Raw genomic sequence first — 22,101 nt, forward strand, 5'->3', positions numbered from 1 at the left:
TATTAACCATACAATTTACATGTTTAAATAGGAGGCTATAACAATCCACACTTTGAAGAGCTGCCTGAACATCAGGACATGACCAGATCCCTGTCCTTTGCACAGGTCAGATTAATGCCAATATGCCTACTAGGCAATCTGTAATTTCTTTTCCCCTCCCAGGGTTCCATAAGACTTTGGACCCCTTGGCTCTGCAGAGTCACAATCCCTTATCTAGTTCAAGAAAAGGCAGTTTTATCCTGAAATGAGTATTATGAAGGTCCATGGATGCTCCATCCCCATCCCCAAATTTTGGAAAGCAACCACCTTATTATTCACTCTAGCTTTACCCTCATGCTAAAAGGAACAAACTTTTCTTGTTCCTCTGTTTGGCATTTTTTGTTGTTCCAGGACAGGATGTCTCACTTATAAATCTTATTTTTTTAAAAGAGAATATCAATTTCTCATGCTGCTGCTAGTTGCTCTCCAGCATTCACAGAGCCACCGCTCTGGTCCAGGAAACTGAAAGATTTAAAAAAAAAAATCATAGGCAAGGAAACAGAATAATCACGAGCGGCCGGCATCGACATGGGAATGAGTACCGGGAAAAAAGCAGTTGTTTCCAGTACTGCAGAGCCAAGGACACCTGAGGTATGGACATGGATTTTAAGGGGGAGACACTGGTGTCCACAAAGGAGTAAGCCTACAGGCCTACCAACCCTGCAGGAAGCATGAAAATTACCTATTTCCTCTACCTCAGCCAAGCATAGGAACTTAATGTCTCTAGGACTCTCTAGACTCTGGCAGAAACAAATGACTGGGTTCAGCAGCAACTGTGGTTAGAGCAAGGGCTGGGATGGGATGAACAGAGGGATTGTTCCCTTGCGTTCCTCTGACTGAATCTTCTGCAGGAAATATGCCAGCCTGATTGTCCAGCACAAGGCTTAGGGTGAGATACTCAGTAACAGAAATGAAAACACTACTCGTGGTAAATTGCCATGGCATTCTCTGAAGAAAAATACTGTATGATTGTGTCATTAAGGGCTGTATATTGATGCATCTATCTTTGGGGTCAAGTTAAAGCTGTACAGACAGCCCATGTTACAGTTCCTCCTCAGTTCTGAGTGATGCAGATTAAACAGTGTTCTTTTGCAGTAGAATTTGGGGGTGTTGTATAAATGTATGCCACAAGGAAGTCAGTAAGTGACAGCAGTTTAAAGATCTGCTCAACAGAAAAGTAAAAGAAGAAAAAGCAAATTGAAGCAAAACCACCAAACAGTTGAAGAACATACCAGTTCTGTCTGGATTTAAAGATTACACATAGATAATATCAAACAAGACACTCAGCACCATGTCTGAATATAAATTATGAAGCTGACTTAAAAACTGAGGTGCTTCTGTTGGCTGTTACTAACTGTAGTAACAGTCAGATGGGGTAGCAGCGATGGTATGAACAAGCACCTTAGTCCTCAGGTGTTCTACTTGTACTCATCAATTAATTGGTTAACCTATGATTCAGCATGTCCAAACCACTGAGAAGTGCTTGTGAAGTATTTCAGCACTGCTGAAGCACTTGGGCATTCACTGCAGGCAAGAGGAGAAAATTTTGCCATTGAGTAGCTCCTGGGCTGGGCAAGACCTCACCTCCCCTGCTTCCCTGTGCTGCACCATCCTTTCCTCCCCATCGGCATACAGAGGGTATTTTTCAGGTCAGTACCTTTCTCCAGTCCCCCTGCTGCTGTCTTCTGAGGTCCTTAATCACAAATGCATCTAAGTGGAGTTATTCTGGGACTTGTTATCCTTCATGTCATTATTTTGACTTCTCATGAATCAGGGTGGCTTGATAAAGGGGATTTCCTCCCTGTGGCCCTGAACTGGCAGGCAGAGCCCTGGTGCTGCTCTCCTCAGGAGAGGGTTTTCTTTCAGTGCCCTGACGGGTGCCTGTTTCTGTCCATTGCCAACCTCTGTAAAAAGCAATTGACAGCAAAGGTCAGCTTGGGTTGCTGCAAGGCAAACTCCAGGCCCCTTCTTCACCTGTGCTACTGGACAGGTGAAAATGTCATCAGTCCATTGGCAATGATCTGTGAGTTTTCTCTGAGATCCCTGTGCTGATACTGAAGAGTGACCTTTTTTTGCATACGACTCAGAATAGTGGGAAAGGAAGAAGTTGCTTGGGTAGGGAAAGAATAGAAAATAGACTGGGCAAACAGATGAGGTTGAATGGATGAGATGAGTGCCATCATATGTTGTGTTCCATAATCCAGAGTGAAAGCAATTATTAGCAAGTACTCACAGCAGGACATGAGTTATGAAAATTACCTTGTTGCTGTTTTCTCCTCTTCTGAATCCTGACTCTACTCTAAGGCATCTCATGAAGACTGATCCCAAGAGGTTGAGTGCACAGAGAGGTCCTTCAGTGAGTAGTGCACATCAGTGCTGTATTCCTGTGCTGTTATGTACCTCTGTATGCTGTGTACTTCTGGGAGCAGAATTCTTTGGAGAATTTAAACTCCCTTGTAATTCCAGCACTGTCTTTGAAAATTTCTCTAATGCTACAAGCAAGGGTACTCTTTGCTAACTCAGAGTGCTGAGTCAAAATGTCAGAAGGGCATTTGTGGTCCTGTCTTTGACTGCCCATGGTTTTGGGGTGTCCTTGATGATAAGCATCCCCTGGGGGGCCAGAGCCACGGGTGTCTATTGTTTTGGGTATTCACAGGGCATACTCTTTCCTTACTGTTTGCCCCCCCAAGTTGCAAATGAAGCATAGGGAGGCCTTGCCAGAGGGGCACTGCAGGATCCATCTATATCTTCACTGTGAAATGGGGATTGTGCTCCTTTCCTGTCATGGTGAATATAACTATTCAAGAAAACTGGACTTTATAATTGTTTCATCTACATGCAAGCTATGTTGTTTTCACTGACCTTCCCTGTTGCTTGTATGACCCTTACTACCCCTATGGTCTGTGAAATATAAACACAATTATCTGTGCATGGAGACTTTCCCATTTCCACTCAGGACAGGTACAGCTTTATGTTCCCTTTTATAGGCAAGGGTGCTGTGACTCCAAATCATTAGGCGCTGTGTGGGAGAGACACAGTAAAAATTACCTTACAGCCTCCGAGCTGGCAAAGGCACCAAATCAGTTGTCAGCTATAGCAGGAAAAGAAGGTTATGGGAAAAATAAAACAAAACAAAAAAAACCAACCCAAGAGTAAATCAGAGCAATCAGTCATGTCTGAGTGAGATCTGTGCACATCCTTTTTTTTTTGGCCAGGCTTTGACAAGCTGGAGGAGAGCTGCTGTCTCCACTGCTTCCCCACAGAAACTCCCAAGCATGGAGAATCCTCTTTCTTTCTGCAGCAGGAAGCATATTGTGTATGTGTATATGCATGCGGGCATCGGGGTTTTTTTGACTAGCTGACACTGCAAAGAAGCTGGGTTACAAACCAAAATTATGCATTGTACTTGGAACTCCTGAGCTGTGGGCAGTGTGAGATCATGAAATGAATGTGGCTGAGCATCCCCTGTGCATTTTGCTGATAATCAAGCTTTTAAAAAGCTTTGTGAAAGAGCTGAGCTGAATTCTCTAACTCAAGCTTGTTGAATGGCATTTCCCAATACACTTGTAGGTGGCAAAAATGTGGAAAACCTGACAAAGGATTAATCTTCTCCAGGAAGAAAATTTGTTATTCCAGGTGTATAAGATATACAGAGCTCTGCATGACTCACAGGATGAGTGAGCAAGCAAGTAGGAGAGAAGGGTTCTGCTGCAGTGGATAAAACTTGATTTCTTCTTAAATAGAACAATTTTGTATTGGAATCTTTAAAATAAATCCAAGCTCTTCAATCCCATTTTTTCTCCTCTTGGAATGGAATTTTTCAAATAATTACGTGGTGTTTTTTATTGTGGCCTGTGTTCCTGACATCTACACAACCCATGGCTAGTTAACTGAAAATGATAATTTATTGTTATTTATTATTTTACCCTTTCATTCAGCAGTATTCTGTTAAGACATTTTGCACTGCAAAGTTGTGTTTGAGTTTTCTATGGTCACATTCATCACACGGTTTACATCTTTGCAGCGCTCCCTTCTCCAGCCTAGCCACTGTCTGAGTGTGTCAGAGTCACTCACTGCCCTCTCCTCTCACAGACAGCCCACAGAAAGGCGAGATGGCAGAAGCTGGACGAACTCTCTGCTTCCCTTGCCTGGTCATCCTTTATTTGTCTATCTCACCAAGGGTCTGTGACACTGAAGAAACAAGGAGTGGAGGCTATTGCCCAAGGGGTTTGCATCTAAGCAGATGTTAGAGCTGGGACTTCTTGAAAATTTCCAGATGAACAACTTCTCAGTGGAAAACAGCTTATTGACTAAATGAGCATGTTTGTGGAATGTGTCTGCTTCCCATGGATAAGTCTCTTTGGCTGAAAAAGGGAAAGTCCCAAACTCAAAAAGATTTCAGTTTGGAAACTCAGTTTCTGTAAAACAGTGTGACCCAGAATTGCCATGTCATGTGGCTTTCCCTATCAAGCCTGCCCTTGGACCACAGATGGGGAAAAAAATTTACTGGGTCCCTGGAACTGCTTCCTGCTGCACAACAATGTTCCCATCACATAATCCAGCTTCAGACCATTTACGTTTCTGGCCTTTACTCCTCTATACAAAAGGCTACTCCAGCACTTGACCAGGTTTTAAATATTTGTATTCTACCCCAAAATTATTCACAAGCCACAGAAGCCAGTTTGACTTTTTCCAAATTTGTTCCATACATTACAACTCTCTCCTCTCTCTGGCGTCTCCTATACTGTAGCAGCAAGCAATCATATTTGTTTCCAGTCTTCGTTTTCCAACATCAAGCTGAATTTTCTCCTCTCTATTTGATCCTGCTAGTTCTTTTCTGCACTTGTCTTCATTTAAATTAACCTCTTATGAAGCAGGACTGAACACAGTACTGTAGGTGAGCTTATGCCAATACCTCAAACAGCAGAACTGATCTTTCTTTGATTCAGCTGGAAACACACAGATTCTAGTATTCTAGTATTCATTATCAGGCTACAGCTAAAGCAGATCTTGGCCTTTCCACTAAAGAAAAGGGTAGGAGCAGGGATCATCTGGCCAGAATGTCAGTGCGCTGTGGTGGGGCAATTTCAGACTTGAAATAATAGTTTTTCAGCCAAAATGGTGTGTGCTAACATTTTACAAAAAAAAAAAAAAAAAAAAAAGAAAATCTGAAGAAAACTTTTTTTTCCTGCTAAGACTCTGCTGAGCTCTAGATCTCTCCTTGGTACTAGCTTTCAGGGCGCTGAACAAACAGCAAAGAAGTCTGTAAAACCCAAAGACAAATTTACAAAATCTGGTGTGACTGAGTTTTGCTTGGCTTCAGGATGCACAATTTCCAACCAAAACAGGTTTGTTTACAGGTTGCTTTCTGAAGACTGTTTGAGCTGGCTTCAGCTGGGATTGCTGACTTTTATGGTAAATCAACTTGTCAAATGCCATTCACTCACAAAGTGATTATTTTACACACTTGGTAAATGCCTGATAAATTAAAAATATAACTAAAAAAACTTGTAGGGCAATGACAGCCACCACAAGATCTTCCTTCTTATCCTCTGCAGAGCATCTGGGGGCCCACAATACGGCCTCAGAGATTTAACACACAGGATGACGATTGCTCTCCTCATGGGCAATGACAAACCCCTCATAGACCAGAGATTCCTAAAGCAGAGTCAGATTAAATGCAAGTGTTATATGTTTGCACCACAGAGCTTAAGTGGAAGTTCCCTCATGAGTGGATTGTCTCCAGTGTCCAAATCCTGTCATGTAGGCTTCTCTGCTCATACAAATTAATGGGCAGGATCCTTTCCCTGCATCAGATGTGGCTCTCTCCAGTCTGGTACTCAGAGCCTTTATTTGTTATTTACACAGACTTGTATTGTCAAGGCAACAAAATACCAAATGTACAGAAGTTTTATTTAGGCCCAGCCTACATATTTCTCTTCTACTGATCACACTTCATTTTACCCTGCAATAAGGGACGTGTGATTTCTGTTACCTGTGAGATTAAGCTCACACACATAAAAAATGAAATTTCCAGGAGGAAAAAAATTAACCTGGTCTGCTGCATGTAGTTGGTCACCGAAAGATGAACATTTTTGATATGTAATATTGGAGATATTTCCTTTACCAAAATATGATAGCAAAAAAAACCCCAAAAACATTTATTGTCCTCAAACATTTTTCTTCTCTTTCCTATTTATCTCCCTGGGGAATCCTGGAAACTCTTGCCTACTTTCTGACAATTGCCTGGAGTGACTGGAACTCTTGAAATAGGAGCATCCCAAACACTGGGCTGTGTTGCAACCTTTTCACAAAGTTTAGCCCAGATTCAACAGCTTGGATCCTCTTTTCAATTGACTTAAGCCTAAATCTTAGGCTAAGGCTGCCTCGTTACCATGTGTTAGCTGAGCTCACACAATGTTGCCCAGTTCACAGCCAGATTCCAGTGGGGTCTCAATCTGTCTAAATCTAAGGTTCTGGACTGCTCTGGGTACAGAGAAGTAGCCAGACATAGAGGCTGGATTGTGCTGGTGTTCTAGGCCAGGAAACACAGGCTGAAATTTTTGAGGGTTTTTGCATAGGATAGATATCCCATTAATATCCTTAGAAGTGTGTCTGAATATCTTTGGAATTGTGTTGACATCCCACTAATATCCTCAGAATTGTGTCTGAACAGCAGCACAAGCTCCCACACTCTTGTCCCATGGGGATTCTAAATATCTTTAAGCATGCTGCAGTCCTGCCAGCTGCTGCCTGGATTTGCCTGGTTCTAAAAATGTGTGCAGGTTTCACCAAGCATAATTTTTAAAACCATGTAGCTCACTGGGATAGAATAAAAATGCTATTCTCTTTTCTTTTACAGATGTTGTTCTTTAACAATTTAATTGCTAAGGTTGACTGACAACCTGAGGTAGGGGCTGAGATGGGAAGAGAAAGAAGGGATGAACATTTCTTATTTGCTTGTAAAGCTCGTTACTATTCTCACAGGGTTTCCAACGAAGTCTTTTTATTCTCCTGTAGGCTTGTTATGTTTTTTGGCACTCTGATCTTCCCGTGTCTCCGTATTTCAACTGCTTCCTGTGTTTCTGAGTTCATTATAAAATGCCTTAGTAGCTGATATTGGGTAAAAAACACAACTATAACTTTTGGAACACAGCATGCTGCTCTTCCTTGCTCTAAGTTGGAGGACCACATACATCACCCAGCCTAAGCACTAACCACACTGAAATGTGTCTGTCTCAGAAGTGGGGTAGGTGTATTAAAATGTGTGTGCTCAAAGTCAGACACCCACAAACAATGAGCATATTGAGACTGGCAGGGCAGCACTGTGCCCACGGTACAGTTCTTCTGGCAGTGCTTTTCTGGTTTTCTTGCTTGGTTTTAACTAATAGATCTGATCCAAAACTTACCAGCAGTCCATGAAATTAAATGAAATTTAGGTTTCCCCTGGTAAGATGGGATTGAACTATGGCAAGCAGATTTCTTTAATTGGTTGGCACAATGCTGGGATGGAGACACTTTGTACACCAAGCAAAACTCTTTGGAACGCAGTTTTGCTGAGATTTTTAGCAAGAGGACATGCCTTATGCATCCCTGCTGCTTGGTTCGTTGTGAAACCGCGGGTTACCCTCGGCCACAAAGTGTAATTTCCTTTTGCTGCTTTGCACCCATCCCCTTTTGCCACAAGATGGAGATGTAAGCCCGAGTTTAGGCCAGGTATGAAAATGCTGCTTTCCCTCCAGGAATGAATCTCTATGATCCTTGCTCACTCAGGGACCTCCTTTTATTGCTATTGTTTGGAGCCTGCATACTGGCAAGATACATTAATTTTTAAATAATTTGCTATTATTGAGGGATGTTTGGGTCTGAAAAAAGAATGTTTCTTAGCTTTGCTGAAATTAAAACATCTCTGTAATGGAGTTTGCCACAAACCATTTGAGCTGCTTGCAACTCCATGTCTAATTTTAAAACATTGCAGCAACAGTAAGAGGCAAACCTCTCTCTAAAAATACCTGTGTGTCACTAAGTAGAGATTAGTGTGCTAATGATTAGTCAGACAATAGCTGACTATTGATTTAGTCAGCTAAATCATTTCTACACTTACACAACCTGCTTTATTTTTGGTTTTTAACTTCAAGAGTCATCAAATACCCACAAAGGTTCTGTCCCAATTGGCCAAGGGAAGAAATTCAGGCTAAAACGTGGCCCGGGCAGGTCCTTGCCCTGCAGATCTGATGTTTAGCTGGCAGTGGTGGTAGCTTGGCTGAAATGATTAACAGGCTCCGTTTCATAACACAGCAATGGGCAGCCTCTGAAAGGTTTTGGTAGAAAATACATCACACACATATTTATTTTCTGTAAGTTACTGTAGTGAAGCCTCCCATTCCTTCTGAGCTAAAGGCAAGTGTTTAGAAGGCTCAGCCCTTCATTTAGCCAGCATTTACTTAGGCCTTGCACACATATAGGGGTGATGAAAGGGACCTGAGCACACAAAATCCCATCTTTCATCATCCATGTTATGAGGTGATACCTCCTTTCATCACCAGTTTGGGACAACTGCTGTCTTTGTGAATAGCTGTAATCGCTCTCACTGGTTTGCTCCAGGATGTGGGAGGCTTAGAGAGACCAAACGCTGCAGCACTTAGATGAAATTTGTGTTTAGAGTTACCTGGAGGGGAAGGAAGGCAAAATAGGTGAGTGAGGAGAGGAAGAAAACGAAACTTCAAGTACCAGAAGCCATAAACCTTAAAAAAAATATCTCTCCCACCCTGAAACTATTATATCAAAATGTAGGTACTGGACATTTTTCATTGTTGACCTACAATAAAAAAGAATTTATTTATAAATCCTTTCTCCTATTTATCACCACTGATTATTTCTGTGCTTTCTTTTGCAGTGCTGTTTATATGATGAAGTACTTGTCATTCAGAGTGTTCTGTTTTCAGAGGAGTCACATGTAGTAATGAATGCCCCCAACAAATATTGACTTTTTCTAAAGGAAATTTTGCATAAGTAAAATGGGTTGTCATAGATAATGTTGAGCAGCAGAACATTATTCAAGGGCTGGTAAAACTCAAAATTGTGTTTCAAGAACAACAATTTGGTTTTTTACTTTGGAATCGTAACTTTCATATAAGATTCCTCTTTCTCCTACATCCTCCCCTGCCTTGAAGGGCAAAGGTGCCGTGAAGACATTAAAAATTCAACCTGCCGTTTCTGTAGGGTTTACATTGGAAAAGAGTCACACAACAAATCCATGCTCCATCTTTCAGTAAAAGAGTGCTCAAAAATGCTGGTTTAATTTTCTGTCCTCCATCTGCTGCCCAGTGGACTTTGGTGTTTCTTCATTTGGACAACACAATGAAGGGAAAATGAGATAGTTTCTAGTCCCTTCGCTGTCTGATTTTCAGGTGGAAGTGCAAGGTAGACACGTATTTTTTCACAAAAGCAACAAAACCCTCCAAAATTAATACTAGTTTTACATATTTAAGATGTTTAATCCACTTACAAGAACAACATCCTGGGGAAAGTCATCCTTATTCTGACTCCAAAACCCAGTGTATTTTGGTCTAGTGCCACTGAAGGGCAGGCATCATCATTAAGAAGCAACCGTCCACAGAAAACTGATCAAATTGCAGCTGCCAGGTGAGAAAGCACATTTTGCCTGGCGAAGTTAGTTTGTTTGAATATTTGTTTATTTTGTGTCCTCCAGCACTGGTTACCCAGGAGACCAGGATACAGGACCGTGCTGCTAGCCCCAACTACTGGCAGGCTGAGCCTAAGTGTTCGTGTGTCTTTGCTCCCCTCTTTCTTTGCAACAAAGGCGTAGGCTGCATTACAGAGAAGTAAAATCCTCAGGAGCAGTCTGGCTGTCAGACAGCTTGCATTGCATTTAGGCAGAAATTGTGTAACATGCTTTATGCTTTTACTCTCCCACATAAGTTTAACAACCGTGGTGGTTTTTACTATGGCTTCATGAAGGCATAGCAATTTGCCCAGGCAAAAACTGATTGCTTTGTTGTAGTTTTGATTTGGGGAGATGAGAGATTTCTCTGTTGTGCTACAAGCCAGAAGCTGGTGTGGCAGCAGCAGCTCTTGCTCTTGGTATTCTATTGCTGTTTTAAAAATCCAGTTTTTCCCAGATCATAACCTAAATTATCACACAGTCTTACGATACTACTGTTTTTACAGAAAAATTGCTGAGATCACCAAATCTACAAATGTCAATTTAGACATGTTTAAATTTGCAATTAGGTACGCCTGAAGAAACTTGGTATTATTTGAAATAATTTTATAATTAGTATGACTGCCTCCATCTCATTGATTCAGTAGGCTGGTAACCCTGCTGCTTAAACTATACATTAATTTGGACTCAGGTATTTGATAGCTATTTATTTTTCCTTGGTTCCTTACCATTATAGCTGTATTTCAGAGTCTAAGCAGTTCAGTAATACTTCAATACTTCACATAGACGTCTTGATTGAAGTAAATCACATGCTTTTTATTGCATGCCTTTTAATTTTCTTTTTAAAAAGGTGTCTTGTCATTGCTTTTTGGATGAGAAGTTCTGGTTAGTTACTTGATGCAGACAAACCTGTCAGCCAGATCATAGAATTACAGGATAGCCCAGGTTGGAAAGGACCTCTAGATCATCTAGTTTTAATCCCCCTGCCATGGACAGGAACACCTTCCACTAGACCAGGTTGCTCAGAGCTCCACCCAACCAGGACCTAAACACTGTATGCAGCCTGTTCCAGCGCATCACCACCCCCACAGTAAAAGAGTTTTTTCCTAATATGTAATCTAAACCTACTCTAACGTGTTAGTTTGGCAATTTTGAGCTGCTCTTGCATGTTTCTTGATTTCTTGATTTGTCTCCTTCTGTCACCTGCAGCTGCCAGGTCTTACCCTATGCAGGTCACTCGAGTATGCCCCATGCTTAGCTAGGCTGGCCTTCTCGTGAGTGCCCTGGAAGGTCACAGCAAATATTCCGCAGCTGGCTACCTCGGCTAAACAGGAGGAAACAGTAATGTTCAAGGATCCCAGAGCTGGCAGTAGACACTTCTTTCACTTCTTTTCACCTTGCTTTTATGTGAGCTGTTATGAAATGAGTGCTGAATTCTGATGTTACAATGGAAATGATGAATAATAGTCAGGTTAAGCAACATATGGTATCACAGAGACAAAGGCATTACTCACAGAAATGGTGTGAGGCAGTTCCTTTGAACTTCTAACACTATCCCAGCTGTTCTTTCCCTCCGGGAATGTTGTTTCAACATCTGAGGTTAAATGCCTTATTTGTAAACAAGTGGAAGGGGAAAAAAAATATTTTTCTTCCTCTATTGATTCATTGCATGATTTTATTAGCCTGTCCTTTGCAATGTTTTTACATTAGCTTTTAGCAGTTATGTGGAATTAGAGAGTAAATGATGGAGGTGTGTATCTCAGGTAGAGAATATATTCTCTTGGCTCCCCTAAAAAGACAGGCATGTTAAAAAGCCATTGAGCTATTCTTGCACACGGATGATAACAGCATAGTTGAGAACTAAAGGAAACAACTGTGTGGCTCAAGGAAGGTAGGCATGATATGTCACAAAAGCTAGGGATACACAACTGGTGGGTCTCACAGACTTTTCATCAGCCTTTCACAATGCATTTGCTCTGATTTGAGCTCTCATGGCTCTAGACATAGTTTATGACAAGTTGCATAAATATGCACGCATCCTGCAGTTGTTCTGTTCATGCAGTATAAAATTCCTCAGGAGTAGAAAAGGGAAGAGACAGCTGTTTGATGCAACACCTTAGCCAGAAAAAATGAAATAGCATTTCAGAGGAACAGAGGTATGCTTTTTTATTGTTGGGTTTTGGGAGTTTTCTGTTTCTCTGTGATAGGCGTGGCTGCTTCTGACTTTTTTTGTTTTCTAAGGGTTTTCTGAATTGCTTAAAGGAAAACAGTGAAGGTTTCCTGAGTAGGGTGCAACCTACAGTCAAATACCACAGCAGGTCTTGGCTGATTTCTGTGGTGCCAGAATACTATTGTTCCCCATTCATCACACCTTTCTTTTGAATCGTCATCCTGAAGGGTGGTGGTTCAGTAAAGGGAGGAGAAGAACATCAGGATATATGGAAACATGTCCCTGTGGGAAGGGTGAAAGGCGCAAGAAGGAATGTATTTACTCCTAGGCTGGGGTTAGGAAAAGTTCAGGTGAATCTTACTCTGCCCTGCACAGGGGTCATTGGCCCCATGGGGTGCTGATGAGGAAAAGTTGTGAGGGGATAAAGGCATTGAGGAAGTTTCAGTCTGGTTTTGACTCTTCTGCCACACAGGAGATGAGTATGCTGGTCTTCAGCTCTCTCAAGACTTTAAGCAAGTCCAGAAGTGTCTTTATTAACCCAGAGAAAAGTTACCAGCATATTAAAACCCCAAGTGCTCCAGTGACTTAGCAGAAGCGTGACTTTCAAGGCTCTGATTAAGAGATGATAATACTTGTGTTCTGATCTTGGTTTTTATAGGATGTTCCTGCTACCTGTCAACATATATTGATGAAACCTTAACACCGTAGCTTCTGTTTACTGTGGGTTCATGTCTGGACTCTTCACTCCCAAGTGAAGTCTCCAGAGAGCTGCAGTTTCTCATCATTCCCTCTCTGGCTTACGGCTTGAAGCATGCCATTGGTTTTCATGGTGAAGCTGCAATTAGGACTAAGAAGAAAAGAGCAGTCTGTGATCTATGTGAAAAGTACATTAGAGGCTTACAGTAAAGAGGAGGATGGAGGAGGCTGTTACATCAATTCACTTTAAGAGTCCTAAAGTGAAATTAAAACACCAAAATTAACTATCACTAAGTCTAACTTTCTGTTGTACACGTGCCAACTTGGAAATTAGTCATTTTGGGTTAGACTGCCTTAGAGAGGAAAACAAAAACTGAGCATGAAGGAGATTGTGATTACAGTTCTTAATAAAATAGAAATTGTGCATGAGAACTCAGATCTGCAGGTAGCATTTTCCTCATCTAGAAGGTTTGATAAAATTTTCTTTTTCCTTCCGTTTACTCTATTTGGACAGACTTCCTTTTGTCCATGTACCAGAAGCGGGTATTTCTGAGAGACGCCTTCCAAAGACCTTTGCTCCTATCCCAATGCTAAGGCCCTGCCGAGCAGTGCTTGCATCTGATACAGAAATAAAAATGTGGGCGCTTTTCTTCCACAAACAAACAAACAAAAGTCGAAAATTTGAAACACCAGAACTCTACAGTTCTGTTTTGAAATGCACTTTTAATTTCTAGGACAAACACTGCTTCCAGGCTGCGGCGACCGGGAGAAGGGCGACGTGGGAGTGAATTCTTCTTCCCACCACCACCATGCCGTGACTGCCGGAAGGCGCTAGATGTGAAGAGTGTCCTGCCCTCCACTTTTTGCTTTAACTTTTCACTTCTTTCACCAACGTATCCCTAGATGGACACTCACAGGGAGGACGGGGGCTACGCTTGCACTGCTTCACACCTTCCAAACTCAGGCCACGCGTTGCCCCGCGCCGTGCTCCGCAGGGCCCCTGGCAGTGCCATGGCGCAGGAAGGTTTGTTTTCCCTGGCTGCCCGGCTGCGATTCCTCCCGCAGCCCCGCTAACGTTACCGGGCTGAACGCGGCGTCGCGGAGACCCTTCCAGCGGCGGCCCGGCTGCGCCCGAGCCCGGGCTCGCACACGGGCTGAGCGGCTCCTCTCCCTCCCCGCCCGGCACCGGGCTCCGAGCGGCGATGCCCAGGGACCGCCCGGTGCAGCCGCCGGGCCCGTGGCCCGGCCGCCATGACCCGGGGAGGCTCCAGGAGGCAGAGCCGCCCCCGCCGAGCCCTCCCGGCCGCTCCGGAGGGAGGCGGGGGATCGACCCCGCTCCCCACGCGGGCCGCGGGGCGGGCCGAGGCGGCGGGCGGCACCTCGGGGCCGCGGCTCTCGCCGGGAGGGGCCCGCCGGGAGCAGCGAGGGCGGGCTGCCGGGGCGGAGCGGGAGCCGAGATGGGGGCCGGGGCGCTGGCCGTACGCGTGAGTAGGGGCTGGCGGCGGGACGGGCTCGGGGACGGGGCGGCGCTGCCGGGGGAGCGGCTGCGGAGCGCGGCCAGGGAGCAGGGGGATGGATGGCGGCTGGAGGAGCCTCCGCCCGCCCGCCCCGCCGGGGTCCGTCGCGGGGCCGGGGGAGGAGAGCCTGGCCTGGGCCCTGCGCTTTCTGCTCGTCCCGAGCGCTCCCCTCCTCTCCCTTCCCTCCCTCTCGGCAGCTCTCTCGTTTGGGAGAGGAGAAGATTAATAAAGACAATTCCAGCCGGTCTTATTCCCCCCCCCCCCCCCCCCCCCCCCATTTAAGCCAGAGAGCAACTGCGCTGCCGTGTTCCCCGCGTTAAAGTTCCTAGATGAGCTGTAAAAGTGCGTCCCTGTGGCGTATAAATAGCTTTTCTCCATGTGTCTGGGCGGCACTTTTTGGCGGCATCGTGCAGGGATGATTTAAGTTGCTTTCCCAGTCTTGTGATCACTAACAGTGGCATTAATGTTTGGACACGTTTTCACAGTGTAAAGTCGGATCTTCCGTCTATAAGGCAACGTAACACTGAACTCTTTGTTTCAGAGCTGTTTTGAGGGGATGATTTTATTTTGATTTTGGTTAGATGTGTATTCTGGATTACCGCGTAATTTTTTGTTCTCTAGTTAGTGCAGCCTCTCCAGGTCGTGAAACAAGCTCGAAAATTTTCTCAGTTCCCATGTTTCCAGAAACATGGGAAACGTCTGTTAGTTCTCATGCAAATTTAAATAGTGAGTTTCCCCAAGTAAGTTCAGCTCAGTTCTTCAGGTTTTCGAATGCTGAAACAGGCTGGAAATGCTGTAACTGAGCAAGATCGTGAGGCTAATTGAAGGCCTTAATTGGAAAAGCTCTCTGAGCATCACAGCTGCTCAGAAACTGCTCAAAGGATTTTTGCTGTCTTCTGAATTTAACCTAGGCTAGATGATTTTTCCCTTGGCGTGTATCTGCCTGGGATAAAAATCATTTATTATTCATTAATCTTGAATGGGAACATGTCTCTTTGAAAGAAATGTGGTATTTTAATGTCGGTCAGATTTTAGTTCAAACACTGGTAAGTGTACTGTTTATCATAAATATTTATAAGGTGGTCACAATAATGCAATGTTGCAATTCTGTTTCACAAATAGTAAAACATATTTATGATGTTTATATAAACAATGTCTTTTGTAAATATCAGGTGTGTTGCATAGGACCTGGGACTGTAGAACACACATGTGCTTCAAATAGCTGTGTTTAATGGAAAAAGCACAGGAAAGTGGGTGAACTACCATATCATTTTATGTCTGAAAGAAGGACAGTCATGTTTAATAGCAGCACCGATGCAGATGTTCATGTAGCTTACAGGCTACAGTAAAAATATAGACTCACAACTGAAGAGATTTTAAAGTTTTTTTAAAATAAAACATGTATACCATGCTAAAATCTGTCTTAATACAATAAAATGCCAAGACTTAGTCAAGAGTCTGAGCACATTTTTGTGTTACCATACAGTATTCTCTATGTTTCTACTAGCGATTTGTTAATGAAACACAGTAGGAATAAGTTCATTTTTAAGCACCATGCAAGTGGTGGACAAAGAGCTCGAACTCTGTGGTAGCAGTGGCCCCCAGTTCCTGCAGTGTGATCACAACTGTGATGGGTGATGCTGCTGCTCTGCCTTGAACGGTCTTTCCAAATGTCAGTGCTGTAGGCTGATTTAGATTTCTGCCTATTATGGATCCTATAAATTTATCATGTGTTATTTTATTCCTCTGGGTTTCATTGACTGTCTTCCTGTGTTTTCCCTGCCACTGCAACTCAAAACTTTTGAGAATGTTGTGCCTCCAGAAGAACCTATGGGATTAAGGGTTTATTGTGGAGTTGTTTTTCTACCCCCCTTATTATGTGTGATTAGATTACATAGTCCGTTTCTAAGCTTAAAACCTCAGTAATTAAATTTCAGACTTAGCAGATACTAAACATAACGTAAAATCTTTCAAAAGGGTCCATCTCACCTGACAGTGGCCAAAATGAATCCCTAATGAATAGCATTTGGAAGAAGGGTGTAGTAAACCTTCCCCAGAGTACACTCCCTGACAGGCATCCTGGAGACAAGCTGAACTAATGGTGGTGTGTTGGGATTCTTTGTGTTTGTCCGGTTGCTTTTGTAATCCATGTGAACTTCATGAGTTACAGGAGCAGTCTCCTGTGACTCGTAGTTACTTGTTATTCTAGTAACAAGCTTGCCTACAAAAGTCTTTCTCTGTTAACTACAGACTACCTACACGCTTTTCTTGTTCCTTTTCCAGTTTCTTTCTCTGTTAATTTTTCTTTTCCTACTTCACAGGTATTTTTCCTGTAGATTAAAAGAAAGTAAGACCAAAACCTTATTCTGGAGTGTAAAAGCCAGTTTTGATACGTGTGCTTGTGTTGTGACTGTGCAACCTTCTGCAGGAAATGTGACTAATCCACTTTTTTTTCCTCTACTCCTTTAAGCAAAGCAAAACGGCTGTGAGATTGAAGGAGGACATGAAAAAGATAGCTGTGCTTCCACTGAACAAGCAGAGGGACTCAACTTGTCCAAAGGTGTTTGGTGTGAGTCTTCTGGAGCTCCAGCAGCAGGGACTGAGCAAAAACGGTATCCCAATAGTTGTGTGGAATATAGTCGAGTACCTCACTCAACATGGTAAGCTTAGTGGAATCACTTTTGCTTAGTTGCACTCTTTGTGTAAGACTCTTCAAAGGGAAGATATGTCTCTTTTTGTGGTACTAACCACAGACAAAGAATATTACTGTATATAGTTTGCTTCCTTTTTTCTTTTTTTCCTGCTTTGATGCTGAATTTACTTTTTAATATGTTTATAAAGGTAAACTACAGTGTTAAGTAGCAACACACTCTCATAAACAAGATGTTCAGTTTATAAATAGAATGTATTCTGTTTGTGAAGGTTTGTGTTGTTTTCTAGTTGCAAAACATTTGTCTTTAACACTTTTTGACAGTGAGAAGATGTAGGTATCTATACAGAGGTATTCACAGATACCCCCTCTCCTCCCCCCAATCAGAGAACATTACTGAAAAGGAGTACATGTTCTTGCTGGTTTTCAGATAGATTCTAGTTATGAATCCCCTCAAGGAGGTAGGTGTTCAATTCTTAGCTCCTCTTCGCACTCATTTAATGGGACTTTACTTCTTGTTGTTGAAATAAATCTTGCAGAAATCTAGAGCACCACTGATGCACAGATGTATTCTGTGGCGCTTGGTCAGCAATGGAAAAGGTTTTGTGGAGATAATTTCATCTTGTAAGAAGTTGCATCTGGTTTTACCCTAAGGTTTTTCTTCTACCTACTCAGTAATGATAATCCAATTGCAGAGCCTTAGATTCCATGGCAGTATCTTGATAGATCCTCAGAAGCTGATAGATGCAATCATGGCTTGAAAGTTAGCTTGGATTAGGGTACAGTGCAAATTTAAAACGTGGTCCTACCTTTACACAGCAGCATCTTGCTTGATCTATTTCAACTTGCCTTAAAGTGGTTTGCTAGAACACTGAAAGAGCAAGGATGGAAAAAGTTTTGCATCAGTTAGGATTTAATCAAAACCAGAAGCTGACAAACGCTCTTGACTGCAAGTTGTGGGCTGCACTCTGTGTTCCATAAAAAGATCAGAATCCCACACAACTGTGTCCCAAATACGGACTAAACAAGCCAAGTTTTCTACTCTGCAGCTAGATTAGCTGGGCTTCTGAATGCCAAGTTGATTATCCAACCCCAATAAAGATACAATCCATTCTCCTTCTCAAAAGCTCAAGCTAGATCTCAAAGACATTCTCTTACATGGGAAGAAGTTCTTGAAATGAGCGTCCTGTGCCTGTATAAGGTTTGTTTTGTGAATTAATGGCAAAGTTAACTGTGAAGACGTTTTTAACAGAGGGCCAGAGAACCAGTCTGAGCTGACTGTTGGGCAGATACATCCTTGAACTAAGTTTGCATTAAGCTGCCTATTTCCAAATTTATAGATGAAGTGAAATTTCCCTCTTCTGTATTTAGTACTGTCTGATTGCTGTTATCAGGATGTTCTAGCCTCTCTTTATTTTTATAAATGACTGAGGAAGAGGAAAGGAAGTTTGATCTGTATTCTTTGCTCACTCAGTGCTGCAAAAATGAAAATCATGATTGAGATGAGGTGTTTTCTGCCCTCGAGATGGCAGCACAGCATGCCACATAAAAATGGATTTCCTTGTGAATACAGGAAAACGAATTCTGTCAGCACTATTTCATAGTAGTCGAGTAAAATGTTTGAGTGCTTGTCCATTTTTTTCCTCTTACTAGAGCCATTTGTCTTCTGGTCCAATAAAAGAGATTATTTTTCTCTACAAACTCTGCTGCATTAGAATTGACTTCCTGGACTGGAAACATTCTGTTAAGATTGCTGTTTCATGATGTCTAGTCTGAACTGATGAAAACCATATATATTTCGATCCTTTTAGTGTTATATTTCTGAAGAAGAACAAGCAGGAATATAGACAGTATTAGAAAAGGCAGAATGTTTGTGGTGAAAGTGTTCTAGAGGAAAATTAATTTACTGAGTTCAGTTTTAGGCTCTTCACAGGTGGTTATGAATCTCAACAAATGCCTAGAAAATGATGTTAGATATAGTATGATTTGTCTGGCTTGCTCTGTCAAAGCCTCCTTCTTTCTACATCTCCTTCACTGGGTGTGAGTTGTCTAACCTGTGGTGATCGATACCATTTCTTTTCATTGTGAAATACTTTGGTCTTTGTGCTGTCCAAAATACATATTTGCTCACTGAGATTTCTTACTATCATAAAGTTGCAGTACTCATAATGTAGTTACTGCTGCAGTCAGCATATGTTCAGATGTTTTTGCTTCACGATGGTCACGCGTAAGAACCTGTTACCCTGAAACATGAAGCTGACAGTAGTCACATGGTGTGAGTTTGGCAGAGTCCTGCTCAAGATAATGGGCTACTTGCAAAAATGAAACAATGGAACTGTTCTATAGAGTCCTTTTTGGGATCCTTTTCTCTTGAAATATACCAATACAAAATATGTCTGTCTTAATTGGTTTCTCCGTGAGGTTACAGCGATGCCACTGAGTTTTGTGGATTCTCAAAAGAGTATCCCAGGCCTCAAGATCTTGTCACTAGTATTCGTTATTTATCCTAATCCAACTACTTGACTAGAGGGGGTTTCTGGGGCAAAGTAGTACTTTTTTTAAACTGTGGTGTATTAATTGCTCTCTTTTATATTACTACATGTGTATTATTCACACTAAATATCTGTTTCATCGTGTCACTGGGATGTCTTAGTTCTGATCAGTCTTACCTGCAATATATAATTACAGGTATGACGCAGGAAGGTCTCTTCAGAGTAAATGGCAGCATGAAAATGGTGGAGCAGTTGCGTCTGCAGTACGAACGTGGAGAAGAAGTGGAACTTGTTAAAGATGGTGATGTGTACTCAGCAGCCAGCCTGTTGAAATTATTTTTGAGAGAGTTGCCAGATGGGATTATCACGTCTGCCTTACATCCCAGGTTCATTCAGCTTTACCAGGGTAAGTGAAGAGGTAAAATATCAGTCCTTCAATGCACTTTCTTTCTGGATTACTGGTTTCTTGGTTTACCTACTTTGTTCCTCATTTCCTTTGACTTTAGCTCTTACCTGCTCCCAGATGTGCAATTCTTACAAGAGGCAGAAAAATGCTTCTTATGTGCTTGTAAAGTCTGGACTATTTATGATTTTCTTATCCAGTTGTATCTGCTGAATATAAACTGAAATGATCAGCTGGTTTCTTTGAGCAAACTTGTAGACAACAGCTGCTGTCTATGTAGGACAGAATTTTGATTCTGTTTGCTGGGGTGGTTTCTGGCAGTTTCATTGTAATGGACTCTGAAAAGTTACAACTTCATCTACTAATCAAATTGGACCAAAACCATACATTGTCGAAGTTTCTGCTTCTCTCTATGTAATGTCCCATCAAAAAAGGAAACAGTCTGCAAGTATCAGCAGACTTTATCTTTTGTTCGGTGTTGTAGCACACAACCTGGAAGACTTCTTTCTTTCTTTCTTTTCACGCCCCTCACCCACCTTCAAGTAGTGGATCAACCATAGGACAGAACACCACCTCCTCTGTGGAAAGTTGAGAAATCATTTAACAGAGAGTTGTGTAAGTTTAAATCTAATTCATCTGTCTGTAATACATTTCTTCTCTGGTGATGTTATGTTGAATGAGGGGTGGTTGGCCCTGTTCTTGACCGTGTGGGTCAGTGGCAGTTCTTCCCTCTTGCTGCAGGCAGTCGATACTTCTTTATGTTTTCCTAAGAAGCTGCAAAATGGGTGGGTAAATATTACTAGAGATTTGCTTGCCTTACTGTAAAGAGCATATGTGATGCATGATGCAGAGAAGGAACACGTGCTCTGACATGCATCCCTAGTGGAAGATGGTGCAAAGTTCTCACACACTCCCTTCCACTTTTCTTGCCTTCAGAGGAGAGGAAGTTTAGCCATTTTCCCGGGGGAGGGAGAACACTACCATGTGTTTTCTTTCTTTTGTGTTTTGGGCTGTACAGAGTGTTGATGGTGCACTGGAGAAGAACTTTGTGCTTTACCTTGAGTGCAGACATTTCAGCTGTAATAAGGTTATATGTGAGCTGTGTAAAATACCTTCCCTATTTAGTAAAGTTTTCTGGTGCCCAAGGATAGTGTTCAGGAAGTGTCATGTAGAAAGGTGCTGTTCTTTTAGAAAGTCCCTTTTTTTCTGGTCATTGTTGTGCTTTCTTTGGGGTCTTTTACATTTCACCAGTTCTGACTTATGAGCTGTATTTAATTATGTTCTTTCTCATAAATCACAGTTTAGGTGTAAATTTAGTATAAGTCACACCTTAGCTGTTCTACATCCCCACAAAGGTCATATTGGTGTATTGTGCCAGGAACTACTGATGTGCTTTGTGAACAGTGGTGTTTGTGGTGTTTGTGGAAAGTTTAGTCTGTTCCTGCTTCCCACAAGAAATGCAAAATCCTCCCAGTACTTTCTAGGCAAATGAGATGGATATTCTCACTTAGCAGATTTACCCACTAAACTTTCTAAATAAAGTTAGTGGTGTAACCTATGAACCCAGTTCTGCAAAAGTCCATCCAACTGTGACTTGTCTTCATAGCTAAGTTTACCTGTATTGCACAAGAAGCTTCAGTTTAGTCCCATTATAATTTTTGATTAGGGCAAAGAAGTGCCAGTTGGCTATTATGGCAAGGGAAAGACTTCTGTAAAGCTTGACCAAAACTGAGGGGTTTTTCATGCCCTAGAAAATACAGCATAGATGAGTAGCTATGTGACTGGTGACTTTCATCGTGTTCAGATTAGCTTAAGTGGTAAGTGGGCATTTGTTTACAGTTAAATGATCAACCAGCTATGCAGGATTGGAGGAGTTATCTGTTCACTTATCAAAGTATGTGCAAGGGTATTTGTTGCAAAATGGTACCAAGAGAGTGTGTGCCTGGGCGTTCTTTTTGTAAACTATGAAGAGAGAGGTTGAACTGTTTCTGACCCAACAGGTTATTAAAAAATAACTTTGAATCTGAAGCCATCTCACTGCATGTCTACAGTGAAGGCAAATAGAAGCACTGTTACGGCCTCTGGATTCCCTTCTGTTGAAGCTTTGCATGGGATATGCTTTTTTGGAATTATGTTGGAATTAGTTTGGAATATTTTCACGGATTGATATCAGCATGTTCTAAGCCAGTTGAGATCTTGACATGAGAATAACACATAGTTAGATTACTTACTATAAAAATTGTTAGAGAGTGATTTCTCTGGTTAAAAATAACTGGACTGAAAATTACAGATTTTACCTGTAGCTGTAACCCTTCTCAATTCCAGGTATAGTCTTTGTTACCAAACCAAAGAGGAAATAATCTGCCCTTTTATGAAAGAGAGAACCTGTCTTTTTAGTAGTTCAGGAAGTCCATGCAACTGGTTTAGCATTGCTGCCTGCAGCCTGTGC

The 22,101-nt window shown here is 42.2% G+C and overlaps 1 protein-coding gene across 5 annotated transcripts in view; it reads left to right on the top strand.

Annotated features, from left to right (window-relative positions):
* Positions 1-1,450: 1,450 nt before the first annotated feature.
* The window catches only part of FAM13A (family with sequence similarity 13 member A), a 136,458-nt gene continuing 115,807 nt past the window's right edge, over positions 1,451-22,101 (top strand). For 2 of the 5 annotated variants that reach the window (XM_039382064.1, XM_039382065.1), the window contains exons 1-3: positions 13,707-14,074; positions 16,578-16,767; positions 19,446-19,655. In XM_039382064.1, coding sequence (XP_039237998.1) covers positions 13,793-14,074; positions 16,578-16,767; positions 19,446-19,655 — 682 coding nt within the window. In that variant the 5' untranslated portion in view covers positions 13,707-13,792. Of the gene's footprint in view, positions 1,689-13,706; positions 14,075-15,096; positions 15,154-16,577; positions 16,768-19,445; positions 19,656-22,101 lie in introns of those variants that run through there. The other 3 variants (XM_027731756.2, XM_027731755.2, XM_027731754.2) reach the window with 3 other exon arrangements.

Source organism: Pipra filicauda, unplaced genomic scaffold (genome assembly GCF_003945595.2).
Source record: "Pipra filicauda isolate LSUMZ 115617 unplaced genomic scaffold, ASM394559v2 scaffold252_size1811890_pilon, whole genome shotgun sequence".
In the NCBI taxonomy this organism is placed as follows: Eukaryota; Metazoa; Chordata; class Aves; order Passeriformes; family Pipridae; genus Pipra; species Pipra filicauda.